The sequence below is a fragment of the Lissotriton helveticus genome, chromosome 5_1 (assembly GCF_964261635.1).
Source record: "Lissotriton helveticus chromosome 5_1, aLisHel1.1, whole genome shotgun sequence".
Taxonomy (NCBI): domain Eukaryota; kingdom Metazoa; phylum Chordata; class Amphibia; order Caudata; family Salamandridae; genus Lissotriton; species Lissotriton helveticus.
The window spans coordinates 405,470,126-405,484,360 of record NC_136065.1 but is presented as its reverse complement, the minus strand read 5'-3'; the positions used below and the strand labels follow the sequence as shown (position 1 = coordinate 405,484,360).

General features: G+C 40.6%; 1 protein-coding gene across 1 annotated transcript in view; it reads right to left on the bottom strand.

The window, feature by feature from the left end:
• Window positions 1-14,235, bottom strand: part of CHD5 (chromodomain helicase DNA binding protein 5) — a 1,012,157-nt gene that overhangs the window by 174,757 nt on the left and 823,165 nt on the right. The window contains exon 33 of the mRNA XM_078640953.1: window positions 1,680-1,812. Coding sequence (XP_078497079.1) covers window positions 1,680-1,812 — 133 coding nt within the window. The remainder of the gene's footprint in view (window positions 1-1,679; window positions 1,813-14,235) is intronic.

Sequence of the window (14,235 nt, the reverse complement as noted above, 5' to 3'; positions counted from 1 at the left end):
GGTGCCTGAAGCCCATGCACAGGGTGGGTTTTACGACGTACTCAGTACCAGCATCTAAACCTAAGGGTAGTAAAGGCCGCCCCTCTGGTGGCCTTCTTATCTGGGTCAGTATCACACTGGGGCTTACTATAAAACACATAAACACCCACCCGCAGATGGCTGAAACCTCTTTCCCTGAAGCTGGGTACTCGGTTACATGCGGAGGCCTTACAGATGCTAAGATCTGACACCCACCCCTTTATTGCTTGTGGATTGGCAAAATTCTTGGGATGGGTTTGGAGGATAAGATCTGAGAGGAAAATGATCCTCCAGTAAGGCTGTCTATCCTGATTCCTCTGGTTTTAGCCATTTGATGTTGTGTCCCCTTGCTTTTTCTTAAGGACGGTTTGTTATTGTTCATTGTATAAATGCATTTTAGCTGTTTGATCTGCACAAATATTGTACACATTATACTGTTTGTTCTCGATCTGCACCTTTTGTATTAATACACATATACATAATTAATGTATATTTTATAACTGTTTTTATACTGTAAATGCTTTTATGAAATGAGAAATATTTCGAAATAAAGCTATACAACAACAAGAACAAAGGATCTTGGCCCAGATGTATGACTCATCTTACCAGTTGCAAATAGCCCAATGGGCCGTTTGCGACCGGTAAAATGCATTTTCCTATGTACAAACCCTATTTTGCTAGTCCATAACCTATTACCGACTCGAAAAATAAGGTTTGCAAGTCGCCATAAGGAAGGGGTGTGTAAAGGGCGTCCCTTCCTAATAGCGAGTTGCACTGGCTAGTAAGAATGTTTTACAACAGGGAATGTAGTCTCAAAAACATTCACAGATTACCACCAATTTCAAATTGGTGGTAGCAATTCGCAAATGGTAAGGGGTCCTCAAGGGACACCTTCTCCTTTGTGAATGGGGGCGCCAACATTTTTTCAGAGCAGGTAATGGTCCCACGGATCATTGCCCACTGTAAAAAAATAAAGAGAAAAGTTTTAATTTTTGAAACACATCCTAATTTCCTTTAAGGAGTACAGGCTGCATTTTTGTAGTTGTTAAAAAACTGCTTTATTTAAAAGGCAGACACAGACATGGTGGTCTGCTGACCCCAGCAGGCCACCATCCCTATGAGTGCCGGCCATTCCTAATGGGTCGCAAATAGCAACTGACTCTTAATGAGGCAGGTCCCTTGCGACCCATCTGGGAATTGCAATCAGTCTCTGAGACACTGTTGTACATCAGGGTTTGCGACTCGCAAATTGCGAGTCGCTAAAAATCGCAATTTGCGAGTCGCAAACCTTGACAGTCGTAAATGTGGCACATTGTTTTTTGTCTTGAAACATGTTAGCAAAGGAATGAAGCCCCTAGATATTTCTCCTCTTAACTGGCTAGACAGTAGTTGTAGAGAAGATATGATCAGGTTTCAATTCCAATGTGCCGTCCATATTTTACAGATAAATGATAGAATGTTGCAGTCAGGTGAAACACAGGACAAATGAAGCAATTGGTTTTCATGCCAAGAGAATTTGCATGCTCATGCCACCACTTACCATCACTGGGTCAATCCCAGTTGCTTCTAGAAGCAATCTGTTACACCCTGCTGCGAATGCCTTAAGTGGCAACTGGCCAAGTCATGCCCTGGATTAAAGACTGCTGACAAAAATCACCTACCTTTCGGAGATTGGTCTGAGCAGGGCTCCGTTTTTTCAATTTCTTCTTCTTTCTCTTCACTTGTTTTTTCATTGGTTTCTGAAAGTTCTTGTTTTTCTTCACTCTCAACGTTATCTGAACTATCTGATATTTTCTGTGAAATATAAAATCAAACTGTGGTTTACCATTATTCGAATATGTAATTTGAGCCTATGGTTTACAGTCAGAAAACAACTCAGTACCAATTATTGTCCCTATCACTAAAAACTTCTTGTTGTTTTAACAAATTCTACTGAGAAATCTTATTTCATAAGTATTCTCTTAATATGTTTCATTCTGATGATTGGCTCAGCCAAGTTCTCTACCCCAATTCTTGCACACATGCTTCTTATCCACATACATGAGAACTCCCTTCTTCTCTTATCCACGACAACAAAATAACCATTCATTGGATGTGATTAAATAATTTGCTAATCTTTCTCCAGGACAGTAAATTATTGATTTTGTATTGATCCCCAACTTTTTTTAGACCTACCATTGTCTCCACTGTTATTCAGCCACTTAGCCAAACTGATATAACAGTTCCCTTGGGAGGGATGCACTACTTTATAACTTACTGTTTTAAGCACCTATACTTACTGCTGCCCATTAGACATCATCTTATCTTTCATTTGTTGTTCAAACCTTGAGACACAAAGGTCTCTACACCGCTATCTCTCTATAACCCCCCCACACCCCTGCTGCATGTCCACCACTGCTTGGAACCTCCTTTCCTATGACTATAGGGACCCTCTACCCAATTAGTGTAATAGATCAGATTTATAATGACAAGCTAGTATTAGCTAAATACTCAAATATATATCACTTTCCCCTTTTCCAGTGTTACTCATGTTTGCAGTGCTCAGAAGTGTGACTTGACATGTAGGAATGTAAAACCTGTAAACTATTTTATTAACTACACTTTTATATTGCAAAGTTAAACAATTCAAGGCTTGCAGAGTGTCAAGCTTACTGGCCAAATAGGGACTATCCTAACTAGGTTCTTATTGATCAGGTCTATAGGCAGGACACACTGGCAAACATTGCTGGTTGTCTAGCTTTTGATAATACTCTTTTTTTCTTATTTCATCTTTTCAGTGTTTGTCTAAAGGTTGTGGTGTCTCATTCCCTATATTCTGTTTGAAAGGTGGCAGTTGATGACATCTTCCCTCCTCTGGGTCTAGTACCTCAGCATGTCTGTTTTCTGTTATTTGTTGGAGCAATGATGTCAAACAATTTTGGCTTCCTTTCCAATCTAGTATGTCTTTGCCATCAGACATTCTGAATAACGCATACTCAGCTTGGGGTGGAACGTAGATGAGGTATATTGCTTTGCCTTCTATTTCCCATAGAAGATTGCTTCTCCAAACAGTCAAGTGATTTTTGTATTTTATAAAGTGAGCGGGCCTAGTGTTGATAGAATAGAGTGCTGCAGAGTGCAGAATGCTGTTGGAAGGGAGTTCCGAGATCTGTCTACTGTAATGAAGAAGGATTGACTGTTTTTGTGTGATCTATGGCATTTGACTATTTTGAGGGACACTGGGCAAAACCCATTATATTTAATAAGACAAGAGATAGAAGGTCAGTGCACTCAGGGCTGCACCAGTCAGTCTAGTGCTTGAAAGTTTGGACAAAGTGGTAGTGCAAAGAGCTGGGAACGTAACCTTCCTATGTTGCCACTAATTTGGAAAAACAAAAACATAAGAAACAAGTTAGCTCAGCCCACACCTATCAATGAATACAGTTTCAAGATGTATAGTAATATGTCATAATTGATGATTGCAAAACGAAAAAGGTCTCCCAAATGAATCCAGTGAAACACAAAATCCAAATTGGTGCAATGACGCATTACGGCGTGGTCCGAAGTTCGAATCTGAAGGATCTCATCAGACGTCATTGCACCATCCTGGGGTGACCATACCCTTATTGCACATTAGCACCTACAACTAACAGTAGTGGTGCATCTTTTCCTCTTACTAAGCCTTGAAGAAGTCCCGTTGGGCCGAAACGCGTCATGTCGGCTATGAATCTTGCATTGTGTTTTTAACAAATGAAGTCTGAAGAATAATAATTCAAAGAATAAAGGAAGGATTTTTTCTAGTATTTTACAAACTCACTGGCTTCATTTGGGAGACCTTTTTCGTTTTGCAATCATCAATTATGACATATTACTACACATCTTGAAACTGTATTCGTTTATAAGTGTGTGCTGAGCTAACTTGTTTCCATTATATTTAATATTTTGAGCCCTCAGGCACAAGAAGAAAGAAGGGTGCGAGTGGCCTACTACTAGGAGAAAAGCTGCTTGATGGATTCAGGACTCTTATTACAAAGAGCTTTATGACAAACATAGCTTTTAAAGGTGGAGAGTTTGACCTCTGATAACAAGTGGAGCAGAGTGAGAAGGTAAGAAACTGGAGCGTGAAAATGGAGGATCAGCATAAGGCAACAAAGGTTGAAAGTGGAAGAGATGAAGACCAAGATAGAGGGTTTTAGCCAAAGTCTATTGTTTGGGGGGCTATACTTACTTTAATTATTAAAAACTGTGATTGGGTGGAAGAAAAGTGAAGATTTTCCTAAGGGACAATTAGTAGAAGAAGCAGGTTGAGGTGACTCTGGCAATTTGGGTGGAGCAAGAAAGGTTCTGTTCAAAATAAATCACAGTTATAAACTGACTGGACCAGTTGAAGACAAGAACCGAGATCAGACTGATTCCACTCAGGGGCACAAATGGAAGACGTTCTCCCAGCAAAAAGCTTCTAGGTCTTGTCCAAATGTTTTAGACTTTTGAAATGTAAACAGGCACAACAGTACACTTTTGTCTATTGAGGTTCTTTATATAGTCTTAGGATAATATCAGTGGCAGTCACATGAATCATAAACTGAAAGCAAAAAGACATGAGAAGCTAATTCAGGTACGTCACATGCAAATTGAATAGGGCAGAATTAAAAAAAATTCCTTGTGGAACTCAACACAATAGGCAGGCTGAATTCTGGAATGGTAAGGAGGAAGGGTAACTGCTTGATAACAGTTGTGTAGAATGAAATAAGCCACTCAATGCTTTATTCCAGACACTACCCTCATTAAATCTGGTAGCAAGAATTACATGGATCACGGTATCAACAGCGTGTGATAGATCAAATAGAATAAGGGCAGTGATTTCTCCTTGGGGTGCCATGAATCTGAGCTGGTTCATTTGTGCTGCTAAGGCTACTTTAATTATGCACTGAACACAAAAGCCTTCCTCAGCTGCTCCAAACAGAGGATGTAATTGATTAAGCTGGTAGCTTGACTATTGAATCCTTTTTTTGCTGCTTTTGACACACAAAGTAACAAAGTGCAATTTGGTGATATTATTTTCAGTAATGGATGGATCAGCAAATGGCTTTTCTGAAAAGGAGTCACCAACACTAATTCAATGCTTGAAGAATAAAAGTCAATTGAAATTAAATCACTCAGCATGAAAGCAAATGTATCAGCTGCTACATGAAAGGTGGAGTTCGGATTTAATAGTAACAATAACGGATATGTCTGTAGTAGTACCAGTATGCGTGTATTCAGATAAAATAGTATACTTAATAAACGGGGAAGGCTGAAAGTGGGAGGAGATTCAGAACTTGTAAATTTGATTTGAATTGTTTGAAACTTAGCAATTAAGAAATTAGCCAACTATGTGCAGAACTTAAGTGGCGGTGAACCTGACTGGGATGAAACTGATTTAGAAAGTCCTTCGATGATCTTGAAGATGTCTTGAGATGAGTTGCTTGTGATAACAATACAAGAGGAATTAAATCCAGTCCAAGCAGTTGTCACCTAAAGATTGTATTTGCTTAAGGCCAACAAGTATTAAGTTTGATCCCCTTAGAATATTCTAATCAGCATGCTCTTTCCAATGCTACACAGGTTCTCTCTGAAACAATGAGCAAGCCGGCGCACCATGGCAAAAATAGTCCAAAAGACAACTGTTTTCAAGGGGGGGGGGCAACTTAATTAAAATCTCAGGTTAGGCAAGTGTTGAAGCTACTAGCTTGTGGTTTTACTTCTGGACCAATTGTAGGATTTGTGTTGGAACAATGGGGTGCACAATTACTACGGTAATTTTATTAAGATGAGATATTCATTTGTTGACTGAAGGATGAGCTGAGAAAGATCAAGAGTGAGAGAGATTAATGGAGTAAAATACTGCCATGTGCTCTTACCAACTAACTGGGAAACAAGAGGGTTGTTTTAAGAGACTATGAGAAGAAAAACTAAAGTCAATGGTGTGTCTGGCTTGATGAGATGGTTGGGCAACCTTCTGATAAAGAGAAAGCAAGGCAATTAGTCAATTGGTTCTTTTTAAGGAATAGTTTCAGGCTGAACTGTGTGGCTTTTCATCTGGAATGAGTTATAAAAAGGCATGAAATGCAAATGGAGTAAGAAATCCTGCAAATTTATAGCCAAAATCAGTTGCAGGAGGTGGTAAACCAACTACAATAAATAAGCAATGGATAATGTGGCAGCAAAACTGAAACTGAAGCATTCAGCATCCTGAAATTAGTTAACAGATAAAGTGGATAAAGAGAAATAATCACAGAAAATAATTGCAGGGCCTCCACCATTGTTCATGATTCAATCTATGTATGGTGTAGATGTATCCTTGAGCAAGGTCTCTAGGTGGAAAATCAATCTAATATATTATCTATAATACACTCAGAAATTTCAAAAGACAGCTTATGAAATTAATTAACTTTAAGCATAGCTCTCCAACCTGTGTGTGAAAACTCTCTCTAATTGCTGGACTAGGAACAGAGGAAGGCAAGTGAATATCAGTCCCCTAAGCTCTTCAGATAAGGGTATGAATAATTTCATGCTTGAGAGACTTATCTTTCCTGACCAGTAATGCAGAGTTTGAGGTCTATATGCTTGCTTCCTGAATAATGGGGATGTGGGCAAGTGCCGAAGGGTAAGTGGCACAGTGGGTCAGTGAAGGCCATAAGTGGGGTCTCCTTATGATGTACCTGCGGCATGGACATTATTCTGGCTTTCATTTCATGGCCATGGTGGGCTGTAAGCGGCAGATGGAGTCAATGTTGCTAAGCAACCCGATAAAGAAACAGAAATAAAGAAAAGATATAAGGGAAAAGTCAAACGAGCAAACTGGAGATCTTCTACGCCTGCCACAGGCAGAGACTCTCCTCTTGAAAGCAGGGCGAGACTGGCTACCGGGCAGTTTGGAATGCTGCTGAGCTGGGGGCATGTTTTCGTTCATGGAGACCTGCGTGTGCTAAACGAAGTTGGTTTCGCTTTAATTATTTCAAAGCACACGCAGGTCTCCATGAACGAAATCAGCCCCCACCACAGTAAAATCAGCCCCCAGCTCGGCACCATTCCAAACTGCCCGGTAGTCAGTCCGGCTCTGCTTGAAAGGTGACTACCATGAAAGAGAAACATAAATATAAGCTAGAATAGCAAAACACGGAGACCTAAAGGCTAAAACTGTGAGTTAAAGTAGTTTAAAGTGGCAACCGAGGCCACAACTCTAAAAAGCAAGTAAATGCAATGATGGAGCAATAGAATAAAAAACAAGCATTTTTCTTACGGTACATAAAGTGCAAGAGGCATCAACCGCGTACCCCTAGATCTGAATATGATCGTCAACCTGAATTCTTTTGCAGTCCACCATTGTGTCGGAGGCAGCAAGTGAGTCAAGATTGCTAAGCAACCTGACTAATAAATAGAAATAAGGAGAAGGGAAGAGGCAAAGAAAAAAAGTACACTAGAGCCCATCTACTCCTGTAACAATAAAAGCCCTACCTCTGCAAGTGTCACTACAATGAAATAAAAAGAAAATAAATACAAAAAAAATTGTTATACTAACATTAACAATGTGAACTTGATTAAATTATATGTTTAATTAATTTTAAAACGTTTAATATAATTATATTTACATTACATTATTGAATTTGAAGCAAAATCCATAATAATAATTAAATATAGGCTTAAATCACTTAAACTATATATAATTTTAATTGATGAACTCATTTAATTTCTTGAACATTATTTTGTATGGAGTATTATTTTAATTCCGTGCCTCCTTTTTTTTCTTCGGGAGCGTGTTGCAGTACCAGGGGGTGGCTGTATGAGGTGCTGGACATACTGCAAGGCTGGACTGGAGTACATTTGAGTCTGTTTTGAAACCTTTAGGTCTTCAGCAACTTTAAGAGTATATTTTTTTAATTACAATGGTCTTTCTTTTTTGAGGGTTTATTTCGTACCATCTTTTCCCTCTTTAAATGCCTCCTTCTGGTTCCTTTAATCACTTTCATTTAGATATTCAGACTGGTCAATGATATCCATTCAAGTCCAGCCTCATCATTGAAAAATACGTTAACAGGCATAAACAATCGCTGCATGAAAAATCTCATATTGGATATTTCCAATTTAGAGGCAATTCCTTGAGAAAACTGCCGTGAATTTTTTATTTGCATTAAAAATATATATATATATATATGTTATATGTAGGTAATTGTTTTATCAGTATAACATATGTTTTAATCATTATGGTATACATCTTCATTGTTATTTAAGTTTATATTGTTTTGTAGCAAAAATAGTAACAATGACCAGTCAGGGAAATAGGAGGATCAACCAATTTTCAGGTCAGCATAATTAAAACGGAAAATAAAAATAACTCTCTAGTTTGGACATCATCTCCACTGATTCAGTTCTAATATTCCACAGTTCACCGGGCATATCCCAGATAAAAACTTGAGGAAGGAGCAGAAGCGAGAAAAAAACACACTAACGTATCCGTAATGCTCCTATAGAATTCATATTACATATTCTCTCATGCTGTTTCTAGGGAAAATACATAATAATATTAAGACTAATAGCCCATAAATAGACCTAATCAGCAGATGGTGAATACAGGTTCTCCAGGTCACTCAGGTTGCGGGTTACAGCCTCCTCTCGATTTTGCATAGAACTTCACTGACTCAGAGTTAATAAACGCAAGGGTCTTCCCATTATAATGCACTTGCAATCTCAGCGGGAACAGCAGCATCACTGCCAAATCTCAATCACTCAACTCCTATTTGATGGTCTGCATGTCCTGCCTGCACCACAGGTTTGCAAGGCTAAGTTCTGGAAATTTGTGCAGTTTTCTTCCATGCATCTTTTTTGTACCTTTCATTGACGCTTCTTTTGAAACCAGTTCACATTGTTCAAAGTTTGACATTTCAGACAAAATTGTTGCAGTGCCCTCCTATTTCCTGCTGGACCCCTCGTTGATGATCTGGAGGTCATCAACAGAGAAGCAACACTGAGTCACCCTTTGTTAAAGGAAAACTACCTCAGAAAATGCTGGAGCTCCAGCTTAACATCCACCATCCCCTTATTTTGTGGGAAAATCAGGATGTGAATCTTTTTAGTTCTGGCATTATTTTCTGGAAATTCAATTTTAGTATCCAAAATCTGGACTGACGCAAATGCACAATTCTAAAATGTATAGTATATCTGGACAGCCGCTGTATGTCCATGCCGTTACATAGTGGTTATTTCCATGCACTGGTTTAATACTTCCAAATACCCTCCATAGTCCCTTGCTCACTTTGCCACTGGATTCAAGCAAGCCGGGCTGAAGACGGCTGAAATGCCAGAAACCGGTCCCCGGAACCTTGTTTCCGGTCCAGGGAAGGCATGGCTTGGCAGTTCGGGCTGAACTGTACCCATGAGGCACAGGGTCAGACTGATTTGCATATGGCCATGTCTGAACTGGGGTGGCAGAGTGGGCTAAAGAATGGTGATGGATTAAACCCAGATCTGTTGACTGGGTGTGAGTGTTTGATTGGTTCAGATGCTCCGTCCATCACCACCCCCTTTTGTGCCACTTTGGTCTCCATAAGTTGGCAGGGTATGCTCAGACGTCAGTCCCTTGCTCACTTTGCCACTGGATTCAAGCAAGCCGGGCTGAAGATGGCTGAAATGGCAGAAACCGGTCCCAGAAGCTTGTTTCCGGTCCAGGGAAGGCATGGCTTGGCAGTAGGGCCGGACTGTTCCCATGAGGCACAGGGTCCGACTGATTTGCATATGGCCATGTCTGAACTGGGGTGTCAGAGTGGGCTAAAGAACGGTGATGGATTAAACCCAGATCTGTTGACTGGGTCTGAGTGTTTGATTGGTTCAGATGCTCCGTCCATCACCACCCCCTTTTGTGCCACTTTGTTCGCCATAAGTTGGCAGGGTATGCTCAGACGTGAGTCCCTTGCTCACTTTGCCACTGGATTCAAGCAAGCCGGGCTGAAGACGGCTGAAATGCCAGAAACCGGTCCCCGGAAGCTTGTTTCCGGTCCAGGGAAGGCATGGCTTGGCAGTTCGGGCTGGACTGTACCCATAAGGCATAGGGTCAGACTGATTTGCATATGGCCATGTCTGAACTGGGTTGGCAGAGTGGGCTAAAGAACGGTGATGGATTAAACCCAGATCTGTTGACTTGGTGTGAGTGTTTGATTGGTTCAGATGCTCCGTCCATCACCACCCCCTTTTGTGCCGCGTTACATTTCATGACGCAATCTCTGATTTACTAAAGACGGTGAACCTGGGATTGCACCAAAATGGTGCACCTATCACAGAAAGGCATAACTAGAAGAAATTCCTTTATTTCTCCTGGTTAGCTCCTTTTTCTATGTGTGCTGTATTCTTCAGCACACATAGAAAGAGGAATACACCTCTAAGGTTTGTTGTTGTGTAGGAAGGCATACCTTTCTGCACAAAACAATCTTGCCTGTAACGCAGGCACCCTTGTGTCATGGCGCAAAGGTGCCTGCATTGGCGTTAGGCAGCCACAAGTGCGCCAGTTCTGGGAGAGAGCTGAACTGCACCATATGATTGTAAATATGGCGTAGTTCAGCGCTCTCCATCTCACGCAGTGCAGCAACTTCCCTTGCTGCATTCTGTTGTGTCACATCTTAGTAAATGTCTGTTTAATCTCTCCTGAAGAAAGTGCTGGTCGTGCAGCTGGAAATGCTGAATGAGGACTTTAGCTGGCTACATCCCTAGGAAGCATTTATCAGAGATGTGCATTCTCTTAAAAGCTTGTGAAATATGACAGAAGGCCTATGTGGGGACTAAAAGCAGCAAAGTGTATTGTAAATGGATGTGACTATTTCCAGCTTGGCGGAAATGGCTGATCTGACATTACAAGGGCGTTGTCCTTGCGGAGCGTCCTTTAATTATTTATACAAATGGCTCCAACCATGGTCATAAAAGAATTCTTGCTTGCAGGCAATACTGTGATGATTATACATTCAATACAGAACAAATGTAAAGAAATGAACCAAGAGGTGCAGTGCATACCATGGACTAAGGTAACTGGGTTTGAGCAGGTCCTAGAAGGTGAATGCATGTTTTGGGGACAAACGGGTTTTATACACCAAAGGGTCTGGTCGACACAAATCCCCGTGACTGCACTTGCAGCGCAATGACAAGAACAAAGTGAAAAATTTAGTGAGAAGTCACAGAAGTTCCTGCGCTGAGTTGTGTGAAAGAGAGAGAGAGCAGGAGATCACCATATCTACTAAGACATGGCGTTGCTGCTATCTTCCCAAGCGCTGGGGCGCAGTTAGGCTGCTTATGGCCATGCTCACTCTAGCACATTAGTGCAAGAGTGTCAGCATGATATATAGTATAGACTTTCAAATAATGCTCCAACTTTACATCTGCCTCAAGAAGGCATAATATTTTGGTGCAAAGCCCTGTCTAACATACACACAAGGGATACTAGAGGTCTATATGGAGCTCAATATTGAGTATCTAGTTCAAGCCAAGGGCATGTGTCTATTTACAAAAAGGACAGAAAACAGGTGTGGGTGCACTATAAAGAATACTCCCATCAGCCCACCCATTGGCGGAATTTCTTCATCTGGGATTTTTTTGTGCAAAGACTGGTATCTGTTAAGTCTCTCACTAGGTGATATTGTGAGGAGAACTAAAAACAGATCCTCCAGTGATGAAAAAAGTATGACATTGCTGAATGAGAGGGGTTGCAGTGAAAGAGTGAAAAAAGAAAAATGTGAGTTAAAATTACTTAATGTGATGTCAAGGAAACGTACTTTATTAGGGGGGTCATCACAAAAGTAATATTAAAAGCAACAGTATGTAGATAGTATTCAAACAAATATTACTATCGATTAGATGGATTGGGTCGACATGTTTCAGCCTTGACAGGCTTTCTTCAGGACCTACTTAATAAGATACTACTGCAACTATAACCAAACAAGTTAAACAGTCACTTGATAAAGAACCACCCAAAGAGTTCCTACCGTTAACTTGTCAGGTAGGTTAATCGCTCCTCACCCAATGAATTTTGGGGTCAGGCCTCACCCCGCCTGGCACTCGCTCAGAACAATAAGAGGCCCCGCTCTGTCCGTCGGTACCTCGGGCTTTGACTGAGCCGAGCCCTGTCTACCAATATTAGTAGATAGAGATTTGTGTCAAAACCCATGGGTGGGTCCATTGAAATGTGCATGTACCAGTTTTGGGAAGCCTTAATGCCACAAAGAAGTGCAAAGAAGCACAAAGTGATTCTTTGCATTACTTTAGGGCTTTATTCCAGTACAAATGAAGTTTTGTGCTGGAAAGGTAATCCCAAAAACAGATTTACAAAGATGTCATGCAATGCAGCATAGCAACCAAAGTTGCTGCGCTGTTCGAGAGGGAGTGAATAGGAAAGTGCCATTTCTACCAAGACATGGCGCTGCCATGCTCTCGCCCTAGCACTGGCGTACAATCAGGTTGATTAGCTCTACACACAGAAATGTTTGCACCATTAAGCAAAGGTATCCACATCCTTCCAGTACAGAATACTATACCTAGATACACTTGAAAACGTTTCCAACTATGGATGTGTGCTGTACAGTAGAGCACACATGCAATAAGAGAATTCCCTCAAACCCTCCTTCGTAGTGGCCAGGCTTGCTCGCTGCACTCGCTATGTCCCATACAAAATTTGGCAGGGCTGCTTTGGGTTCCCAGTCTGGTCCTGTCTGCCAGATTCTCTCTGAATGGGAACACAGGCAACCCAAGGCTGGTTTCAGGCTAGCTAGCCTTCATCACTGAGGTGTAGCTTGGTTCCTATAGCGCCTTGAGGACAGACCCACATCTGCGTATACCCATCAGACTTATGGTGTGGTACTGAAGAAAAAAAAACATAGTGGGTGAAAAGCTTGAATTAATCTAAGCTACTGGCAATTACTCAGAGGCACAGGCATGTCTGTCATTTTTGTGACCACCGTGCCACTCCATACAGGACCAAGCCATGTACAAATCAGTGCTGCATTGTAAAATATCTCAAAGGGTTGAAGGCACCTGCTGCAGTTCTTTGTGTGGGCAGTAATTTTCAGGCGATAATACAAATGTTAAGGTAACTGTGGCGATTAATGTACTTGCTGGCGAGTGCTGAGTTTTCTCTAGTGGCAATTTTTTTTTTTACTCATAGGCACAGAGGGTTAATGTGCCTGCTGCAAAGCACAACTTTTAACATGCAAATCAGGCTTGTATATTATGCCTGGTAGGTTACTGCTCTTGTCATAGAGATCTTTTTGTTACTTGCATAAATTACTGTCCCTCTAAGATAAATAGAGGTCTATGGACCAGCCTCAAAGAACTGAAAGCAAACTTTAAGGCACAGGTTTAGAACCCAACTAGTTCTCCCTCAAAACTCGCTCTTCTATGTCTGCTTAAAAAGGTACCTTTGGCTAGTAATTAATTCTTACTAGTGCACGCAACCCCAACCACTGTGTTACATGTTAAATTCTGACTGTGTTTCTCAAGGCCAAGCACTCTTGACATTCAATATCTTCCAGTAAGGCTGGTATGTGACTCCCACACCATGTAGTCCTCATTTCCTAAAAACTGATTTACACATTCATGTATCATACACTGTGAACACTCCCTCGAGGCCTATCTTTCTATTATCCTGCGGACTAAATCACTACTGGGCTCAATAATTCATTAAATCACTTCAGTGACGCTGACATGGTAATTTGAATATCATTATTTATTTCATTTCTTTATATATTTTATAAAATTTCATTTTTTTCATCTTTTTCACCTTTAAAACTTTTTTTAGATATCCACATCACAATAAAAAGTGAATCCAGTTGTCAAAACAAATACAAAAAACACATATAATGTATTACTTAACATTATATGTGTTTTTTGTATTTGATGAAATAATAATGATAATCAAATTACAAATGTCAGTGTCACTGAAGTTATTTAATGAAGAATTGAGCCCAGTAGTGATTTAGTCCTCAGGATAATAGAAAGATAGGCCTCGAGGGAGTGTTCTCAGTGTATGTTGTTTTCTTCCCCTCTTCTACCTGGCCTTAAATAACGTTTTTTAGAGGGGGTCCCCATTTATGCATTGTATCATTCATAGCCTCTCTGTAAGTCGTGTGTATGATGTAAAGCGCTCTGACCCCCTACATTGTGATGAGTAGTCTGTATAATATTTAAAAATACGAGAGACTCTGCTGGTGGGTGGTAGTGGGGAAT